We start from the raw sequence: 22,860 nt of genomic DNA, 5'->3' as shown, positions 1-22,860 counted from the left end.
ACCATATATATATATGGAACCTTGCGTAGGGCATGAGATTTTATAGGTTTGTCCAGAGTGATACCCCAGTAAATCCCAGAGGGATTTAAACAGTGAATAAAAAAGTATTTGCAAAGCCCTCTTGGGGGAATGGCGAGAAAGGGGGAAAAACTCAAGTTCCCCAAGTGGAGAATTTTTCACATTTCTCACAAGCAGTGGGGACAACCAAAGCAATAGGCAGAGCCCTTAATCTGGGGGGTTGTTCATATGAAACTTAACCCTGCAAAGGATAGACTAAGCCTACTTAAAATTAGGCCTAAGAGTCACTCCCGGAGAACCTCTTTTGTTGCTCAGATGTGGCCTCTCTCTCTCAGCCAACACAACAGGCAAACTCACTGCCCTACCCCTCTCTATGTGGGATATGACTCCTGGTGGTGTGGACCTTACTGGCAATGTGGGACAGAAATCCTAGAATGAGCTGGGACTTGGCATCAAGGGATTAGGGAAACTTCTCAACCAAAAAGTGGAAAAGCAAAATGAGACAAAATAAAGTGTGAATGGCTGAGAGATTCCGTACAGAGTCGAGAGGTTATCCTGGAGGTTATTCTTATACAATATACAGATATCATCTTTTTAGTTAAGGTGTAACTAAATGGAGAGGCTGGAAGGAACTGCCTGAAAATGTAGAACTGTGTTCCAATAGCCATGTTTCTTGAAGATGATTGTATAATGATACAGCTTTCACAGTGTGACTGTGTGATTGTGAAAACTTTGTGTCTGATGCTCCTTTTATCTACCTTATTGACAGACAAGTAAAACATATGGATTAAAAAGAAATAAATAATAGGGGGAACAAATGTTAAAATAAATTTAGTAGATCGAAATGCTAGTGATCAGTGAAAGGGAGGGGTAAGGGGTATGGTATGTATGAATTTTTTTCTGTTTTCTTTTTATTTATTTTTCTGAATTGATGCAAATGTTCTAAGAAATGATCACTATGATGCATATACAACTATGTGATGATATTGTGAGTTATTGATTATATATCAGGAATTGAATGATCATATAAGAATGTTTGTGTTTGTATATTGTTGTGTTGAATAAAAAAAAGTTAAAACAACAACAAAAAAATCATGCTAAGCAATAGAAGCCAGAAAGAAACAAAAAAAAAAAAAAGAAAGAAAGAAAACATAGGGATGAAAGACACATAGAAGAGATTAAAAATTCATTGGACGCATACAACAGCAGATTTGAATAGGCAACAAAAAGAATCAGTGAAATAGAGGACAGGACAATCAAAAATCTTAAAATCAGAAGAACAAATAGAGAAAAAAATAGAAAAATTGAGCAAGGTCTCAGGAATTTAAATGATAGCATGAAGCTCACAAACATGTACATCATAGGTGTCTCAGCAGGAGAAGAAAAAGGAAAAGCAGCAGAAAGTATATTTGAGGAAATAATGGAGAGAAAATTCCTAGCTCTTATGAGACATAAATATACATTTCCAAGAAATGCAGCATAGTCCACACAGAATAAATCCTACTAGATCTGTTCCAAGGTATATCCTAATCAGAATGTCAAATGCCAAAGTTGAAGAGAGAATACTGAAAGTAGCAAGAAAAAAACTATTGTCACATACAAGGGAACCACAATAAACTAAGTCTCAATTTCTCATCAGAAGCCATGTTGGTGAAAAGGCAGTGAAATAGAAAAATTGCCAGTCAAAAATTATGTATCCACTAAACTGTCCTTCAAAACGAGGGAGAAGTTAAAATATCTGTAAATTAACAGAAACAGAGTTTGTCAACAAGAGACCTATTTACAAGAAATATAAAGAGAGTTCTGCAGGCTGAAAGGAAAAGACAGGAGAGAGTGGCTTGGAAAAGAGTGAAAAAATTGAGATTACCAGTAAGGATAATTAAAAGGGTAAAAAAGAAAAAAAAAAAGAAGTGTTTTACCTTACTAATGCTGCCAGAATGCAATATACCAGAAATGGGTTGGTTTTTGTAAGAGGGATTCATTAAGTTTCAAGTTTACACTTCTAAGGCCATAAAAATGTCCAAACTAAGGCATTCATAGAAAGATACTTCAAATCAAGAAAGGCCAATGGTGTCCAGAATACCTCTGTCAGCTGGAAAGGCACATGGGTAGCATCTGCTGATCCTTTGGCTTCTGGTTTCAGCTTCCCCAGGATCATTTTCTTCCTGTATTTCCAGATATCTCTGTCTGTGTTGGCTCTGAGCTTTTTCCAAAATGGTTCCCTCTTCAAGGACTCCAATAGCAATCTTAATCCATCCTTGAATGGGCAGAGCATGTCTCCATGGAAACCACCTAATCAAAGGGTCCCACAAACAATTGGGTGAGTCACATCTCTATGGAAACAACTTAATCAAAAAGATTCCACTCAAACAATAGGTCTGCCCCCTCAAGACTGGATCAGGATCAGAAGAACGTGGCTTTTCTGGGGTACATGACCATTTCAAATCAGCACATGACCTATAAAAACCAAAGGATAAAATAGCTGAAGTAAGTACTGCTTTTTACATAATAAAACTGAATGTTAATGAATTAAACTCTCCGATAAAGACACATTTTGGCAGAATGGATAAAAAGCATGATCCAAATATATGTTGCTTAGAAAAGGCTCACCTTAGACCCAAAGAAACAAATAGGTTGAAAGTGATGGGTTGGGGATACTAATATCAGACAAAATATGACTTTAAATGCAAAACTCTTATAAGAAACAGAGGACATTATATGCTAATAAGGGGTATAGATTACCTCAAGAGGAAATAACAATCATAAACATTTATGTGCCTAACCATGGTGCCCCAAAATACATGAGGCAAATGCTGGTGAAACAGAACAGAGAAATAGATGTCTCTACAATAATAGTTGAAAACTTTAATACACGACTCTCATCAATAGATAAAATATCTAAACAGAAAAACAGTAAGTTAACAGAAAACTTGAATAACATGATAAATAAACTAGACCTAACAGACTTTTACAACAAATTGCACTTCAAACCAGCAGGATATATGTTCTTCTCAAGTTTTCATGGATCATTCTCCACATGCTGGCTCACAAAATAAGTCTCAATGAATTTTAAAAGATGGGAATTACACAAAGCACTTTTTATGACCATAATGGAATAAAGCTGAAAATCATAGCGCATGGAGAACTGGAAAATTCACAAATATATGCAAGTTAAACAACACACTCTTAAACAATTAGTGGGTCAAAGAAGAAATTGCAAGAGAAATCATTAAGTATCTTGATATAAGTGAAAACGAGAACACATCATATCAAAACTTATGGGATGCATGTACACTTCAGATGGTTTCTATGGTATATGAATATATCTCAATAAATTTGCACTAAAAATCAAATAAATAAACACAAAGTACTTGTAGGATGCAGAGAAGGCAATGCTAAGAGGAAAATTTATAGCTTTAAATGCTTACATTTTAAAAAGGAGAAAACAAAGGGTGCTGCAATAAGGGGATACTCATGTGGAAAAAGAATGAAATGGGACCACTGCATACAGCATACAAAAAAATGAATTTTTGGAAACTTCAGCTGTGCTGTCAACTTTGGAAAAAGCATCCCAGTTTTACCATGTTGAGTTAGCATTGTACAGAAATTAACAGCCATATTGGTCTAGAAACATTAAAGTTAATTTTTTTTCCATTTGTACAGGGGTAATGCCCTGTATTAAATATGTAAGATCTTACTTTATGGTTTGATTACAGAAATTAATAAAGTATTCTCTAAATAATGAAAATATAAAAGTTAAAAAGGAGAAAGAGCTAAAATTAAAAATCTGACTGCACACCTAAAGGAAATAAAAACAGAACAACAAACTAATCCCAAAACAAGCAGAAGTAAAGAAATAAAGATTAGAGCAGAAATCAATGAAATTGAGAACAAAGAAACAACAGAGAAAATTAACAAAATGAAAAGTTGCTTCTTTCAGATCAATAAAATTTACAAACCATTAGCAAGACTGACAAAGAAAAAATGAGAAGATTCAAATATCTAAAATCAGTTATGAGAACAACGTCATTACTAATGACCTCACAGAAGTAAAAATTATCATAAAAGGATTCTATGAACAACTGTATGCCAACAAATTAAACAACTTAGATGAAATGGGCAAATTCCTAGAAACATGAGCAACCTACACTCACTCTAAAAGAAACAGACCTCAACATACAAATTACAAGAAAAGAGATTGAATCAGTCATCAAAAACCTCTCAAAAAAGAAAAGTGCAAGACTACATGGCTTCACAGGTGAATTTCTACCAATCATTCCAAGAATTAATTCCAATCCTGCTCAAACACTTCTAAAAAATTGAAGAGGAGAGAACACAACTTAACTCAGTCTGTAAGGCCAACATCACCCTAATACAAAAGCCAGATAGATACTGCAAGAAAAGAAAAATCACAAACCAGTATCTCTTATGAATATATGTATTAGTTTGTTTAGCTGCTGGAATGCAATATACCAGAAATGGAATGACTTCTATAAAGGCACTTTAATAAGTTTCAAGTTTACAGTTCCAAGCCTATGAAAATGTCCAAACTAAGGCATCCAAGGAAAGATAACTTAATTCAAGAAAGGTTGATGTGTCTGAAACACCTCTGTCAGCTGGAAAGTCATGTGGTTGGCTTCAGCTGGTCCCTTGCTCCTGGGCTCCATTGCTTTCAGCCTCTGTTTCTGTGAAGATTCCTCACTTTGCTTCTCTGGGTCTGGATTTCATCTCTTGGCTTCCCTTGGTTCTCTCCAGATTCTGGTTTTCTTATCATCTCATGGGAGGGCACACGGCAATGTCAACTGAATTCCAAGTATCTCCAAACATCCATGTCTCTGTTCTGAGCTTTCTCTCCAAAATGTTTCCTCTTTGAAAGGACTCCAGTAAATTAATCAAGGCCCATCTGGAATGGGTGGAGTCACAGCTCCATCTAAACAAAAGGTCACACCCACAATTAGGCATGTCATATTTAGTGAAGATAATCTGATCAAAAGTTTATACCTACAGTGTTGAATCAAGATTAAAAAAAACATCTGTGCCCACAAGGTTGGATCAGGATTAAAACATGGCTTTTCTGGGCTATATAATACTTTCAAGTTTGCACAGTATAGGTGCAAAAATCCTCAACAAAATACTTGCAAAGTCAAATCTAACATCACATGAAAGGAATTAGACATCATAATCAAGTGGGTTTTATCCCAAGTATGCAAGGATGGTTCAACACAAAATCAATTAATGTAGTTCACCACATAAGCAAAACAAAGGGGGAAAACCATGTGATTATCTTGATTGATGCAGAAAGACATTTGAAAAAATCCAGCATCTTTTCTTGATAAAAAACACTTAGAAAACTAGGAATAGAAGGAAACTTCTTCAGCAGGATAAAGGGCACATATGAATGACCCACAGCTAACATCATACTCAATGGTGAAAGACTGAAACCTTCACCTCTGGAAATATCCTTGTATTGTCTAGAACAAGACAGGATGTCCACTATTACTACTGTTATTTAACATTGTACTAAAAGTTCTAGCCAGCACAGTCAAACAAGAAAAAGAAATAAAAGGCATCCAAATTGGAAAGGAAGAAATGAAACTTTCCCTACTCACAGATGACATGATCCTATATATAGAAAGTCCTGAAAAATCTACAGCAAAGCTACTAGAGCTAATAAACGAATTCAGCAAAGTGACAGGATACAAGATCAACATGCAAAATTAATGTGTTTCTATACATTAAAATGAGCAATCTGAAGAGAAAATCAAGAATAAAATTCCATTTGCATTGGCAACTAAAAGAATCAAATATCTAGGAATAAATTTAACCAATAACATAAAGGATTTGTACACAGAAAACCACAAAACGTTACTAAAAGAAATCAAAGAAGACCTATGAAAGGACATTCTGTGTTCATCAATTGGAAGACTAGATATCATTAAGATATCAATTCTACCCAAATTGATTACAGATTCAACACAATCCCAATCAAAATTCCAACAGCCTACTTTGCACAAATGGAAACCCCAATTATCAAATTTATTTGGAAGGGGAAGGAGCCCCAAATAGCCAAAAAATCTTGAAAAAGATGAGTGAGTTGGAAGACTCATACTGCCTGACTTTAAAGCATATTACAAAGCTATAGTGGTCAAAATAGAATAGTTCTGGCATAAAGATAGATATGTTGACCGATGGAATCAAACTGAGAGTTCAGAAATAGACATCTATGGCCAATTGATTTTTAAAAAAATATTTTTAGTTGTGAAATATAACATGTATACAAAAAAGCAATAAATTTCAAAGCACACTGCAACAATTAGTTATAGAACTCATTTCAGAGTTTGATATGGCTTAACAGTTCCACAATTTTAGATCTTTCTTTCTAGCTGCTCCAAGACAGTGAGGACTAACAGAAATAGTAATATAATGATTCAGCAGTCATACTCATTTGTTAAATGCTATCTTCTTTGTTATAACACTTCCTACTCCTCTGATCCATCTCCCAGTCTTTAAGGATATTTATGCTATGCCCATTCTAACTTTTTCATGTTGGAAAGGGGTGTCAATAATATGGGACAGGGAGATGGAACTAGTTGATGTTCTTGCAGAGGCTGGCCCCTCTGGATTTCAGGATTATCTGGCCTAGAAACCCTCTGGAGGTTGTAGGTTTCTGGAAAGTAATCTTAGTGAATGAAACTTTTGTAGAATCTCAGATAGAAACCTAGGTGTTCTTTAGGATTGTTCTAGTTTGCTAGCTGCTGTAATGCACTATACCAGAAATAGAACAGCTTTTAAAAAGGGGGAATTTAATAAGTTTTAAATTTACAGTTCTGAGGCTGTGCAAATGTCCAAATTAAAGCCAAGTCTATAGAAATGTCCAAATTCAGGCACAAACAAGAGGTTACCTTCACTCAAGAAAGGCTGATTAAGTTCAGGGTTTCTCTCTCAACTGGAAAGTCACATGGTGGACATGGTAACGTCTGCTACTATCTCTCCAGGCTTCTTGTTTCATGAAGTTCTCCTGGGGGTGTTTTCCTTCTTCATCTCCAAAGATCTCTGGCTGGTGGTCTCTCGGCCTCATGGCTCTGCTGTGGTTCAGCAGCTCCCTCCTCATTCTCAAGCTTTCTCCAAAATGCTTCCTCTTTTAAAGGATCTCAGTAAACTAATCAAGACTCACCCAGAATGAGTGGAGTCACATCTCCCTCCATTCAAAAGTCAGCACCCACATTTGGGTGAGTCACATCTCCATGGAGATAATCGAATTAAGCTTCCAAGCCTGCAGTGCTAAACAGGGACCAAAAGAAATGGTTGTTCCTGCAAGACTGAATTAGGATTAAACCATGGCCTTTCCAGGGTACATAAATATTTTTAAACCATCACAAGGATTAACAGGAATGATATTGGTTGGGGGTTGGTAAACCATCATAATTAACAATATCTAGCTGAAGCTTGTGCCTCTGTTTTCACTCTCTTAGCCACTGATACATTATTTTGTTATGTTTCTCTTCCCCTTTTGGTTGGGAAGGCATTATCAATCCCACAGTGGCAGGACCAGGCTTATCCCTGAGAGTCATGTCCCACCTTGCAGGGAGATTTTCACCCCTGGATGTCATGTCCCATGTAAAGGGTAATGCGTTCACTTGCAGAGTTGGGCTTAGTGAGAGAGAGGCTACATCTAAACAACAAAAGAGGTTTTCTGGAAGGAATTCATAGGCATAATTATAGGTAGGCTTAACTTCTCCATTACAGGAATAAGCTTCACAAGAGCAAACCTCAAGATCAAGGGGCTGATCAGAAGTAGAAGTAAGGGATATGGGTGTATGAGTTTTTTTCTTTTCTTTTTATTTCTTTTCCTGGCATGATACAAATGTTCTAAAAATGATCATGATGATCATGTTAGTTTGCAGGCTGCTAGAATGTGATATACCAGAACTTTTAAAAAGGGGAATTTAATAAGTTACAGGTTTACAGTTCTAATCCTATAAAAATATTCAACTAAGGCATCCGGGGAAAGATACATTAATTCAACGAAGGTTGATGTGTACAGAACACCTGTGTCAGCTGGGAAGTCATGTGGCTGGTATCTGCTGGTCCCTTGCTCCTGAGTTCCATTGCTTTCAGCTTCAGTTCCTTTAGACCTTCCTCACTTTGCTTCTCTGGGGTTGGCTTTTATCTCTTGGTGTCCCTTGGCTCCCTTCATATTCTGGCTTGCTTGACATTTCATGGTGATGTATGCTATGTTCCATGCATCTGTGTCAGGCTCTCTCTCTCTGTCGGCTCTCTTGTTTCTGTAGGCTCTGAGGCTTCTGTCATTTCTTGGTCTCTTTAAAATGTTTCCTCTTTTAAAGGATTCCAGTAAACTAATCAAGACCCACCTGGAATGATTGAAGTCACATCTACATCTATTCAAAAGATCACACCCACAATTGGGTGTGTCACATCTCCATGAAAATAATCTAATCGAAAGTTTCTTTGAATCAGGATTAAAAGAAATGATTGGTCCCTCAAGGTTGTATCAGGGTTAAAACATGGCTTTTCTGGGGTACGTAGTATTTTCAAACTTGCACAGTGATGAGTACACAACGATGTGATGATATTGTGAGCCACTGATTGTATACTTTGGGTGGATTGTGTGTGTGAAAATATCTCAACAAAAATATATATTTTTTAAATTAAATGGTTGGCCTATTGACTTGGGAGTCCCTAATATTTGAGACAGTATCAGGGGTTTCCCCTGTAGTAAAGCTTAATAATTCCATATTTTCCTCCTATCCCTCAAGGGACTTTGCAATGCTTTTTAATTATCTGCCCAACATACTCTGAGATGTATCTGGGTATTACATTAAGCTATACAGAATTACAAGCCCTCGTTTCCATTCTGAGCTCCATATGTTTGGGTTGTTTAAATGAGCTATCCTGACAGGTTGAGTTAGACTATGGCCAATTTATTTTTGACAAGGCTTCCAAGTCCACACAAATGAAACAGTGCAGTCTCTTCAACAAATGGTGCTGGGAGAACTGGATAGCCATATGCAAAAGAATGAAAGAGGACCTCTATCTCACACCCTATGCAAAAATTAACTCAAAATGGATATAAGTATAAATATCTAAATATAAGTACCAGGACTATAAAATTCCTAGAAGAAAATGTAGGAAAACATCGTCAAGATTTTGTGGTAAGCAATAGCTTCTTAGACTTGACACCCAGAGCACAAGCTCTGAAAGAAAAAATAGACAAATGGGACCTTCTCAAACTAAGAACTTTTGTACATCAAAGGCTTTTGTCAAGAAAGTGAAAAGACAGCCTCCTCAATGGGAGAGAAATATTTGGAAACCATTTATCCAATGAAGGTTTAATATCTAGAATATGTAAAGAAATCCTACAACTCAATCAATAAAAAGACAAACAACCCAATTTTTAAATGGGCAAAATAGACATTTCTCCAAACAGGAAATACAAATGGCTGAAAGGCACATGAAAAGATGCTCAATATCATTAGCCATTTGTGAAATGCAAGCCAAAACCACACCATACCCACTGGAATGGTTTGTTAAAAAAAGAAGAAGAAGAAGAAATACAAGTGTTGGAGAAGATGTGAAGATAAAAGAGCACTCATTTATTGCTGGTAGGATTGTAAAATGATGCAGCTGCTGTGGAAACCAGTCTGGCAGTTCTTTAGGAAGCAAAATATAGAATAGCCATACGATCCAGCAATCCCGCTACTAGGTATATACCAATAAAACTGAAGGCAGGGATGTGAACAGACATTTGGATTCCGATGTTCATAGCCACATTATTCACAACCTTCAAAAGATGGTAGCAACCCAAATGTCCATCAACTGATGAATGGATGAACAAAATGTGGTGTATGCATGTGATGGGATGGTATTATTCATCTGTAAAAAGAAATGAAGTCCTGATGCATACAATTATATGGATGAACCTTGAGGGCATAATGTTGCGTGAAATTAGCCAGACACAAAAGGACAAAAATTGTATTTTGTATGACAATTGTATGATCTTACGTTATGAACTAATTATAATAAGCAAGCTCACGGTTAGAATCTAGGCTATAGGTTACCAGGGGAAAGGGTAGAGAAGAAAGAGTTAGTTGATGCTTAACTTGTACAGTTCAGGTTGATGGTAAAGGTTTGGAAATGGATGGTGGTGATGGTAGCACATTATTGTGAGTGTAATTAGCATCACAGAATTATGTATGTGAATGTGGCCAAAGGGGAAGTTTTAGGTTGTGTATGTTATAGAAAAAAAGAAGTTAAAACATAGGACTGTATAACACAATGAACCCTATTATGGATGATGTATTGGGGTTAATAGTACAAATATAAGAAAGTTCTTTCATGAATTATAACAAATGTACGATGCTAATACAAGATGTTAATAGGGTGGTATATGGGGGAAAATTCCATGTTAGGTACCTAATGCAAACTATATACTATTTTAATATTCTTTCATCAGTTAACAAAGGTACCATACTAATGCAGGGTTCAACAACAGGGTGGTAGATGGGAAGGCTGTATTTTTTACAGTACTTTTCAGTAAACCTACAACTTCTTTAATTAATAATAATAAATAATAAATAATAAAGTTTTTTTAAGTATGCTAAGTGAAAGAAACCAGATACAAAGTACTACATATTATATGATTCCATTTACATAAAATGTAGATATAGATAATAGAGACAAAAATAGATTAGTGGTTATGTAAGGCTGGAGAAGGATAGAGGGATTGAGAGGTGGCTGCTTAGGTATAACGTTTTTCTTTTCAGAGTAATGAAAATGTTCTAAAATTGATTGTGGTGATGAATGCACAATTCTGTGAATATACTAAAAGCCATTTATTATACACTTTGGGTGGATTGTATGGTATGTGAATATGTTTCAGTAAAACTTATTTTTTAAAAAAGAGAGAAATTAAGTTTAATGGAAAACAGAATCAAATGCTTCCACCCTATTTTGAACATCTGCCTTTTCTCAAAGAGATAGGGCAATTTGGCATACGGAGAAGGTGGAGGAGGTTGAGTGCAGGGTAGTGAGGAGATGGGGGAAGAATCACATATATTTTCTGCTAATTACTTTGTCATGATTTTGTTCATGTAAACATGCACTTTGGGGGAAATAAATGGAGGGATAAGCAAAATCTCATCTCAGAGGTCTATTTCCATCACTCGTGACACATCCAAATGACCACCTGATTAACTAAAAACCACCAGCCTTCTAATGCAGAAGGTTAATGAACTTCTGACTTTTGATGGATTATTGTAAAGTTATATTAACCTGTGACTAATTTAATTACAAATATGAAAGGAGTAAGAAAGACAATTTCCAAGGTGTTGCTAAGGTGTTATCTTACATGGGTGATTTTAATCAGGTTTCAGGTGTATTTAATGTCTTCCCCTAGCATTTTGGCCTTGGTAAAAGTTAAATATGCTCATATACAAACTGTGTGTTCTTATTTACTGGAATGTCAAAGGAAATGGATCTGATTCCTTTAATTCCCACTGATTCCATCCAAACAGAAGGACAGTTTAATGCCTTCAAAGAATGACATATGAACTTCATATCATTCTTTTCTCCTGCTGTAAATTTTAAGTGTTTGAAAGGAGAAGTAAATTTAAGTTGTAGAAAATTTGTTTAGTTTAGGATAAGGTAATAATAAGTTATATATATTATAAATATAAGCTATTATTTGTTAAATGTCTAGCTCTACACTATGCTCTGTGCTTTCAATATATTATATCTGATCCTTCCCTCAATCTTGCAATGTAGATATCCTAATTTTTCAATTAGACAAAACTGAGGCTTAGAAAGGTTAAGTAATTTACAAAAGTCTCACAACTGGAAAGCAGATGAGCTGGAACTTATACTCAGAGCAACCTTGCTTTTTCCAATCTCCTCACTGCCTCCCAGCACCTAGAGACAATTAACCTCTGAGGAAGTAGCCAGAGCTCTATAATGTCAGCTTCTCTTAGAGACTCCCTAAAATACCAGTAAAGTACACCCAAGTTGAGAAACAAAATCTGTACTGTGGTTAGATTTTTTTTTCTACTTTTGGCCAGTTTTACTAGGTAAGTGTCCTTTGTGGTTTACTTTGTCCTGGTCTGTCCAGGCTTGCTTTCAGTGATGATAGGATCTCCTGTTTAACCTGGATGTGCAGTCAGTAAACAGTCATGCTCCACTGCCTGAGAGTCCATGTAGTGAGACGCACTAGTTTAGAGTAGACATAGTAGAGTTCTCTTGTCTAACTTTACTCCAGACTGTGTACTTGTTTGGTTTTGCCAACAGTCATTGCCTAAGACCATTGGCATGCTAGCAGGTCTTTTCTACTCTTCATAACCACTTGAAACCTGAAGGTAGTAGAGTCCTCGAGCTTTGGTCTTCTCTGAGATCACTATGTTCCTGGTGTTTGTGGAATGTCTCTAACCTCAAGCCCCCCCACCAAGATGGCTGAGAAAGAGGCGTGAAATGGGTGAGGCCTTGGGGTGGGAGAGGGGATTAAGAAATTAAGAGGAAAAAAAAAGTAGTATAAAAAGTTAAAAAAAAAAAAAAAAGAAATTAAGAGGTAGCACACTTGATTTATTTTTGAAAAAGTAAAGATGTATATTGATTTTTAATAAGAGATGTCATACCTGGAGCCCACCTCTTTATACTGATGAACTTGAACTAAAAGCTAGAATGACTTGATTCTGTTTCCAGTGCTGCTAGTAATTGAATTGAAAGACACAATTTAAAACTTCAAATATCTCTGACTATCCCTAGAACATTTTAAATATAACATTTTCCATTTTATAATATTAAAAGAGTGCTTGTAAATTCTAAAATAAATTTATAAGACATCACCTCATTTTTCTGGAGGAAAAACTTCTAGCAGCTTCAGTCCTTGGAAACATGGACTGTGAACCCAAGCTGATAAATGAGATGAGCAAATAATCAAACATAAACAAGCAAAAAGGGTCCCTGAACAGCTGAGCTGCCCCATAGTCCATGCGTTCTAAATGCTTCTCCCTAAATCACTTAGCAAAATGATTTAATTTGTCTGTGACACAAAGACAGCCATAAAGATGTCTATGACTGCTGACTGCCAAAAGAAAAGTCATGAAACATCCTAGATCAGTCAACAAGAACTTAGGTTCTTCACAGAGAAGGAATATTTAAGAAAAGTATGAGTCTTAGTGTGTGCTCTCAAATAACTTACATTTTCTCGGGTTGACCTATATAAAATTGCCAATTTTAAAGATGAAATATCAGTTTTATATGTTCAACCTGTAATTGGGTAAGTAAAACAATTACATGCTAAATGGTAGCAAGGAGTACAAAATGGCATCAAGTTCTATATTGAACTTTATGATATAAAGGTTTCCATGACTAAGGAGAAACACTAGAGATCAGTCACAATTGAAGTAGCCAAGGATGGCTTTCTTTTTTTTTTACTTTTTCTGGGGCAAGGAAACATGGTTTTGTCACTTGTTGTTTGTGACAACTTCTTTTTTAAGAGTAAACATTAAATCATTACTTTTTAAACTTTATCATCACTATTAATTTCTTCTAAGGTTTTTAAAATTTTTATTTTCAATTGTGAGAAATAACACATATACACAAAAGCAATAAATTTCAAAGCACACCACAACGAATAAGTTATAGAACAGACTTCAGAGTTTGGTATGGGTTACAGTTCCACAATTTTAGGTTTTTCCTTCCAACTGCTCTAAGACATTGGAGACTAAAAGAAATATCAATATAATGATTCAGCAGTCATACTCATTTGTTAAATCCTATCTACTCTGTTATAACCCCATCTTCTCCTTTCATCTTTCTCCCACTCTTTAGGGGTTATTTGGGCTATGCCCATTCTAACTTTTTCATAATGGAAAGGGGCTGTCAATAATATGGGATAGGGGATGGAACTAGTTGATCTCCCTGGTTCTGGAGAGGCTGGCCCCTCTGGGTTGCAGGATTTATCTAGTTTAGGAACCCATCTGGAGGTTTCTGGAAAGTAATTATAGTGCATGGAACCTTTGTTGAATCTCAAATAAAGCTGTAGGTGTTCTTTAGGGTTGGTAGGAAAGTTTTTTTTATTAATTAAAAAAAAATTACAAGAAAGAAACACAAACATTCCCAACACATACACTTAGCAGTTCACAATATCATCACATAGTTGCATATTCATCATCATGATCATTTCCCAGAACATTTGCATCAATTCAGAAAAAGAAATAAAAAGACAACAGAAAAATAAAACAAAAACAGAAAAAAAAATTTACATACCATACCCCTTACCCCCCCTTTCGTTGATCACTAGCATTTCAAACTGAATTTATTTTAACATTTGCTCTCCCTATTACTTATTTTTATTCCATATGTTCTACTCATCTGTTGACAAGGTAGATAAAAGGAGCATCAGACACAAGGTTTTCACAATCACACAGTCACATTGTGAAAGCTATATCATTATTCAATCATCATCAAGAAACATGGCTACTGGAACACAACTCTACATTTTCAGGCAATTCCCTCCAGCCTCTCCATTACATCTTGGTTAACAAGGTGATATCTACTTAATGCGTAAGAATAACCTCCGGGATAACCTCTCAACTCTGTTTGGAATCTCTCAGCCATTGACACTTTGTCTCATTTGACTCTTCCCCCTTTTGGTTCAGAAGGTTTTCTCAATCCCTTGATGCTTGGTCTCAGCTCATTCTAGAGTTTTTCTCAATCCCTTGATGCTGAATCTCAGCTCATTCTGGGATTTCTGTCCCACGCCGCCAGGAAGATCCACACCCCTGGGAGTCATGTCCCACGTAGACGGGGAGGGTGGTGAGTTTGTTTGCTGTGTTGGCTGGAGAGAGAGGCCACATCTGAGCAACAAAAAAGGTTCTCTTGGGGGTGACCCTTAGGCCTAATTTTAAGTAAGCTTGACCTATCCCCTGTGGGGTTAAGTTTCATATGAACAAACCCCAAGACTGGGGGCTCAGCCTATAGCTTTGGTTGCCCACACTGCTTGTGAGAATATCAAGAATTCAACTTGGGGAAGTTGAGTTTTCCCTTGTTCTCACCATTCCCCAAAGGGGACTTTGCATATACTTTTCTGCTCACTGATCAAATCATTCTGGTATTCATCATAGCATCACTCTGGACAAACCAACAAAATCTCATGTCTTACCCAAGGTTCCATGTACTTGTGTTATTCAACCAAGCTATCTACATAAGTTATATTAGGAAATGCACTAGTCAAAATATAAATCTTGTACCAAATAAACATTTTTTGCTTTAGTCTCACACATAAGTTGAAATTTTTAAATATTAATTACCATCTATTTTCAGCACACTGCAGTAATGACATTCTTTTGTTCTCCCTCATGCAAAAACATTTTTAAAATTTGTACATTTAGTCACTGTCATTATACACTCTGGACAATCCTAGATTATACCATCTCAGTCTTTGTCGTCTATCTTTCTTTCTGATTTCATTTGTGCCCCCAGCCCTCCTCCCTCTATCAATCTCACATTCAGCTTCATTCAGTGTTTTAACATAATTGTATTACAGTTAGGTAATATTGTGCTGTCCATTTCTGAGTTTTTATATTCAGTCCTGTTGCACAATCTGTATCCCTTCAGCTCCAATTACCCAATATCTTACCCTATTTCTATCTCCTCATGGTCTCTGTTACCAACGAAATATTCCAAGTTTATTGACTAATATCAGTTCATATCAGTGAAACCATACAGTATTCGTCCTTTTGTTTCTGGCTAATCACACTCAGCATAAAGTCCTTAAGGTCCATTCATGTTGTTACATGCTTCATAACTTTATTCTGTCTTACAGCTGCATAATATTCCATCTTATGTAAATGCCAATTTGTTTAGCCAACCATCTACTGATGGACATTTTGGCTGCTTCCATCTCTTGGTAATTGTTAATAATGCTGCTATAAACATTGGTGTGTAAATGTCCATTTGTGTCCTTGCCCTCATGTCCTTTGAGTAGAGACAGCATATAGATTGGTCCTGTTTTTTAATCCATTCTGCCAGACTATGTCTTTTGATTGGAGAATTTAATCCATTAACATTCAGTGTTGTTACTGCATGGGTAGTACTTTCTTCTACTATTTTGCCTTCTGGATTTTATATGTCATATCTAATTTTCCTTCTTTTTACCTTTACTCATAGTCTTCCTTTCTACACTCTTCTCCACACCTCTCTCTTCTGTCTTCGTATGTGTCTCTAATGTTCCCTTTAGTATTTCTTGCAGAGCTGGTCTCTTGGTCACAAATTCTCTCAGTGATTTTTTATCTGAAAATGTTTTAATTTCTCCCTCATTTTTGAAGGACAATTTTGCTGAATATAGAATTCTTGGTTGGCAATTTTTCTCTTTTAATAATTTAAATATATCAGCCCACTGTCTTCTTGCCTCCATGGTTTCTGCTGAGAGATCTGTGCATAGTCTTATTGGGCTTCCCTTGTATGTGATGGATTGTTTTTCTCTTGCTGCTTTCAAGATCCTCTCTTTCTCTTTGACCTCTGACATTCTGATTAGGAAATGTCTTGGAGTATGTCTATTTGGATCTATTCTCTTTGGGGTACGCTGCTCTTCTTGGATATATAGTTTTAAGTCTTTCATAAGAGTTGGGAAATTATCAGTGATAATTTCCTCCATTAGTTTTTCTCCTCCTTTTCCCTTCTCTTCTCCTTCTGGGATACCCACAACACGTATATTCGTGTGCTTCATATTGTCTTTCAATTCCCTGAGTCCCTGCTCATATTTTTCCATTTTTTCCCCTTTAGTTTCTGTATCTTGTCGGATTTCAGATGTTACATCCTCTAGTTCACTAATCCTATGTTCTGTCTCTCGAAATCTACCATTGTAGGTTTCCATTGTTTTTCTCATCTCTTCTACCTTGTCTTTCATTCCCATGAGTTCTGTGATTTGTTTTTTCAGGCATTCCATTTATTCTTTCTGTTCATTCCATGCCTTCTTCATATCCTCCCTCAATTCATTGATTTGGTTTTTGATGAGGTTTTCCATGTCTGTTCGTACATTCTGAATTAATTGTTTCAGCTCCTGTATATCATTTGAAGTGTTGGTTTGTTCCTTTGACTGGGCCATATCTTCAATTTTCCTATTGTGATTTGTTATTTTTTGCTGGTGTCTAGGCATTTAATTACCTTAATTAGTTTATTCTGGAGATTGCTTGAACTTCTTTTCCTAGGGTTTTCTTGCTGGATAAATTTGTTGTCTGTCTGTTCTTTGATATTCAGTTCAGCTTTATCTGGACCTCTAGCTTAAGTTTTATTTAACAGAGGAGAATTTTTCAGTTCTTGTTTTCTTATTTCTTGCCTTGCTTGTATGGTGCCTTTTTCCCCCTACCCTTAGGAGGGTCTATTTAGATATTATAGACCTCAGCTGGGTTTTCCCAGACCAAAGGGGCCTCCTATCAGGCAGAAAGAGTCACCTGCATTGGTTTTCCTTAAGGGTGAGACTTAGCAGGTTGAAAGACTTTCCTGTGACGTCTCTGGACTCTGTTTTTCTTATCCTGCCCAGTATGTGGTGCTCGTCTGCCTGCAGGTCCCACCAGCGTAAGATGATGCGGTACCTTTAACTTTGGCAGACTCTCCCTGCTGGGGGCGTGGTGGAGACAGAGGAGAGGTTGTAGGCTGGTTTTAATGGCTTCAAATTACCAAGCCCTGGCGTTTGAATTCCTTGAGGGAGGGATTCCACCTGGGTGGGGCTTCACCCCTCCCCTGGGGAAGGCACAAGCTCCAGACAAGCCCCCAAAAGAGCTCACTTCTGCCTATTCCTGGGGCCGTTGCAGCCGGAGAAGTCCTGCCGGTATATCCAAAGGCATACAAGCCTTTGTAGAAACACAGCCATAGAAACTTCTGTTTCCTTCTTTTTTTTTTCTCCTTTATCCATCAGCCCTTCCCCCTTGGTGCCGGGGCAAAAATGAGCAATCTCCGCTTTGACCAGGATTCCCTGAGCTGGGGGCCTATTTTTAGTAGTCAGAATTTATTAATTAATTCCACAATTGGCGTTTGATTGTGCTCAGTCCCTGCTGCTGGTAAAATCTCTTTCCTTTCCCCTCTTGGAAACAGCCTGTGGGGGAGGGGCGCCAACTACCGCGGCTTGGGGGACTCACAATTCTGTGGGGGCTTGCAGCTGGTCTAGCTGGTCCAATCTGGGGTATGCTGTGTGTCTGGTCACTGACGTGGCCCCGGGAGCTGTTCTGTACTGTTTCTGGTTATTTAGTAGTTGTTTTGGAGGATGAACTAAAATGCGCACATTGTTAAGCCGCTGTCTTGACCCGGAAGTAAGGATGGCTTTCTAAGTCAATCCAGAATAGGTCTGAGCCGTGAAGCCTAGGTGACATTTAAGTGTGCTCAGAAAGGAAGAGAAAACTCAGGAGAAATATATATAGGTAAAGGCACAGGAGCAAAAGGAAGCATATTCTATAAAGGAAAGAGTTTGCTCACAATAGAATATACCTACTGAGAAGTAGAAAATGAGTTTGGATAGGTAGTGTCAAATCAACTTATTAGGGCACTTGCACACCAAGCAAAATGTAAGTTCCAGTTCTGTCCAGCTCACTCTTATATCCAGTATCTGGGACATAGCAATTCAGAATAAGTTTGTGTAACAAATGAGTGAAGAGTTTTTATTGAAAATAAAATAAGAATTCACTGAGAAAAAAAATACACCAAAAGTTTAAAGGGAAAAAGGACACATGATTAAAGTGATGTCTAATATGGAGTAATATGTATACTGGATAGAATAAAGGAAAAAGATTGACATCAGGAAATGAAACTAAAAGATTATTTCATTAATCTAGAGAGGAGTGATGAAAGCCTGGGGTAGTGTGGAGGAAGAGACTTATGCTAGAGACATTTATTAGAGAGTCACCATAACCTGAAAAACATAATGCTAAGTGAAAGAAGTGCAGTCATAAAAGACAACATGCTGTATGATTGTAATATATGAAATGTCCAAAATAGACAAATCTATAGTAAAAGAAAATAGATTACTGGTTCCTGAAGTTTGGAGGTGTAATGAAGCAGAGGGAAAAGGGTAATAACTTCTAATGGACATAAATTGGGATTTATTTTGGGGGAAGGGATGATGAAAATATTCTAAAATTGTTGTAGTTATGGTTGCACAACTATGAATATTTTAAGAAACAGTGAATTGTATACTTTAAATAGATTGTATGGTATGTGAATTATATCTCAATTGTTATTTGATGGCAAACATAAGCCACTCATTGTAGACCAGATGATTTTATTTATTCAACATTATTTTAGAAGTGCTGCATAATGCAATAAAACATGAAACATAGATAAGAGGTATAGATATTAGAAAGGAAGAAATGAGTTTATTCTTCACGAAGACCCCGAGAGAATCACCTAAAAAATGAGCATTGAAGAAAATTCATGGTAATATGTGAGTTGTGCTCAGATGTAATGAATATTTTTATATTCCAACAATAGCTAACAAGAAAAAAATATCATACAAAAGCTTAACTTGAAATATCCTAAATAATAAAATTGAATGGCTTATACAAAGGAAACAAAAACACAAGCAATAATAAAAGAAGATTTAATAAATTCAAAATGTATGTAATGTTCTTGGATAGGGACACAATATTATAAAGATGACATTTCCCAAATTAATTTTTAGAAAATTTATTAAAGTCCTTAAATAGAAATAAATGTACATTATTGACAGAGTAATTTGGTGAAATATTTAAAGTGCCTTCAAATATATCAAGAAACTTCAAAATGTTCATACCCTGTATCCCAAAAAATTCTCCTAAATAGAGAAAAAGCTTTATGTTCATCTTCTCCTTTGACTCCTAAATTATAGTTCTTATGTCCTCCTCAGGGTCTCTTCTCAGACTCAGTTCCTTCAAACAAACTTTGCTCACCTGTTTTCCTGACTGTTCTATGTCTTGTTGTTTTCCTCTAAATGGATTAGTTTGTCAGTGCCTCTCTTTAAATTAACTTCAGTTGCTTAGGGAAGAGTGCAGTAAGAAAAGTCAAACTCAGCTGAAGCACTGTTACCACAATTTAGAAATAACCCTGTGACACATTGGAAAGTATTTACTGTTGGTTGGGTTATGATTTGGTAGTGGTCATTTCTTAGAAAGTATGTATTATGTGTTGGTATTAGGAGCTTGCCTTACTGGGATTTATTGGAGGTAACAGCTCGTGAGAGAACATAAATAAAGGAAGTCTATCCACAGCTTCCTAAAGGTAGTGGAAAAGAGAGCAAGTTAAAGGGATTTTCCTGTTCACTTTTTGCATTTTAAAGCAAAAACATTGCACTTAAGCCCCTTTCAGGGAATGGTGAGAATGAGGAGAAATTCAACTTCCCCAAGTTGAATTCTTGATATTCTCACAAGCAGTATTGACAACCAAAACTATAGGCTGAACTCCCAGTCTTGGGATTGTTCATATGAAACTTAACCCCAAAAAGGATAGGTGAAGTCTACTTAAAATTTAGGCCTAAGAGTCACCCCCAAGAGAGCCTCTTTTGTTGCTCAGATGTGGCCTCTCTCCAGCCAACACAACAAGCAATCTCACCACCCTCCCCGTCTACATGGGACATGACTCCCAGGGGTGTGGACCGTCCTGACAACTTGGGACAGAGATCCTAGAGTGAGCTGAGACTCACAGCATCAAGGGATTGAGAAAAACCCTAGAATGAGCTAAGATTTAGCACCTAGGGATTGAGAAAACCTTCTCGACCAAAAGGGGGAAGAGTGAAATGAGACAAAGTGTAAATGGCTGAGAGATTCCAAACAGAGTCGAGAGGTTTATCCTGGAGGTTATTCTTATGCATTAAGTAGATATCATCTTGTTATTCAAGATGTAATGGAGAGGCTGGAGGGAACTGCCTGAAAATGTAGAGCTGTGTTCCAGTAGCCATGTTTCTTGAGGATGATTGAATAATGATATAGCTTTCACAGTGTGACTGTGTGATTGTGAAAACCTTGTGTCTGATGCTCCTTTTATCTACCTTGTCAACAAACGAGTAGAAGATATGGAATAAAAATAAATAATAGGGGGAACAAATGCTAAAATAAATTTAGTTTGAAATGCTAGTGATCATGAAATGAAAGCGAGGGGTAAGGAGTATGGTAGGTATAATCTTTTTATTTTCTTTTCTGTTTTTGTTTTATTTCTTTTCCTATTGTCTTTTTATTTCTTTTTCTGAATGGATGCAAATGTTCTAAGAAATAAGTGATGATATTGTGAATTACTGATTATATATGTTGATGTTTTATTTGGTTTGTTAATTTTTTAATTAATAAATAAATTTTTTAAATGTAAAAAAACATTGCACTTATTTATTTTTAATGAAAAAAAATACAGTTATATACAAACTGAAAGACTTGCTGCTTCTTATTCCCCTCTCTAGAATTAAATAGTTATATTTATTTTAAATAAATATAATGATGTTTTTAAAAACACCTAAATTTTCATCTCCAATATTAAGGTAAGTCTTTCAGTTTGAATATAGCTGTATTTTTTTCATTAAAAAATAATTAAGTGCAATGGTGAGGACTGTCAGCCAAAGAGCAAGTGATAATAAGAGCCCAGCAGCATCATCACCTCACAATTCAGGCTCAGTTTTGCTAAATATTTCTATTTTTCCAATAGAAGCCAAAAAAAAAAGTGGATTTTTATATGAGATCTCTCAATTTTTAAATTGAATCTTTTTAAAACAGTGTTTTAAAAATTTTTTTTTAATCCACAGGTTAAATCCTTGAACTGCTAATTTATAACCTCCTTATATTATTATACTTACCAGCAGCAAAAGGAACCTATTTTTCCATATTTGCTGCGTGCTCTTTGGGGAATATGGTAAGAAAACAATGCTGTTGATTCATCAGAGAATTTGAATTTATAACATAAAATTCTACATTCATATCTACCGCGTGTTTTTCAAATCTATTTTGGGAAATTTATCATACTTCTCTTATACCACACCATAACTGTGAAATTGATCTATGAAAGTAGAGTTCCCTTATTTGTTGGGCCTCATTCCCCTTCACCACACTACTGAGAAAAAAGAACCCAAAAGAAATTTCAGCATCTTCATATTCCAACTTCCAGTGGTTTAAACCAGAAAGTTCTTTCTCAGAGTTGCTGAGAAATTATAATTAGAGGTTTTCCCGTTGTATAAAGAAAAGGATTCTAGTCCTCCTGCATCTGTAAGACTTCTGTTCTTAATAAATTCGCTTCCTGTCCCATTTCTCTTTCTGCAGGTGATAGAGGGAAAGCTGGCTCCATTCCTGGGCAAGGTCATTAAATTTTCCACCTCACACGTTTACAGCTGCAGTCTGTGTAGCCAGAAGGGGTTCATCTGTGAAATCTGTAATAATGGAGAGATCCTCTACCCCTTTGAGGATATTTCAACAAGCAGGTACAGATAATCTTGTCTCATAAAAGAATTCCTGAATATATGACATGCCATTTTATTTGGCCAGAGCAGACAACTTTTAGTCAATTATTGTATCTGTCTTTCTAGCCTGAATCAGATTTCCCTTATAGTTCGAGAACATTTTTTTACCCTTTGGTTTCTTATATTTAGTTCTGACCCTTACCTCACTATCTTTATCTAGAATGAGATAACAGAGTTACAAGGAAACATCTTCTAGCTAAATTCATTTTTAGAATGAATTTGGGGAGGAAGAATCCATTTTCAGTGCCAAGCAAAGGCAATGGGAAATTACGTTCTCAGAGGAAGGCCAAAATTGAATTGACCTCTAGGAATAAAAGTAGGAGCCACTGTTGAACAGCAGCCTACCTCACCACATGGTTTTCTTCACA

At 36.3% G+C, this 22,860-nt stretch overlaps 1 protein-coding gene across 4 annotated transcripts in view; it reads left to right on the top strand.

The window, feature by feature from the left end:
* The window catches only part of PLEKHM3 (pleckstrin homology domain containing M3), a 308,498-nt gene that overhangs the window by 220,997 nt on the left and 64,641 nt on the right, over positions 1 to 22,860 (top strand). For all 4 annotated transcript variants that reach the window (XM_077154890.1, XM_077154891.1, XM_077154892.1 and 1 more), the window contains one exon: positions 22,296 to 22,453. In XM_077154890.1, the coding sequence (XP_077011005.1) occupies positions 22,296 to 22,453 (158 nt within the window). The remainder of the gene's footprint in view (positions 1 to 22,295; positions 22,454 to 22,860) is intronic.

The sequence above is a fragment of the Tamandua tetradactyla genome, chromosome 3 (assembly GCF_023851605.1).
Source record: "Tamandua tetradactyla isolate mTamTet1 chromosome 3, mTamTet1.pri, whole genome shotgun sequence".
In the NCBI taxonomy this organism is placed as follows: Eukaryota; Metazoa; Chordata; class Mammalia; order Pilosa; family Myrmecophagidae; genus Tamandua; species Tamandua tetradactyla.
The sequence above is the reverse complement of the archived record's forward strand: the minus strand, read 5'-3'. Positions and strand labels throughout refer to the sequence as shown.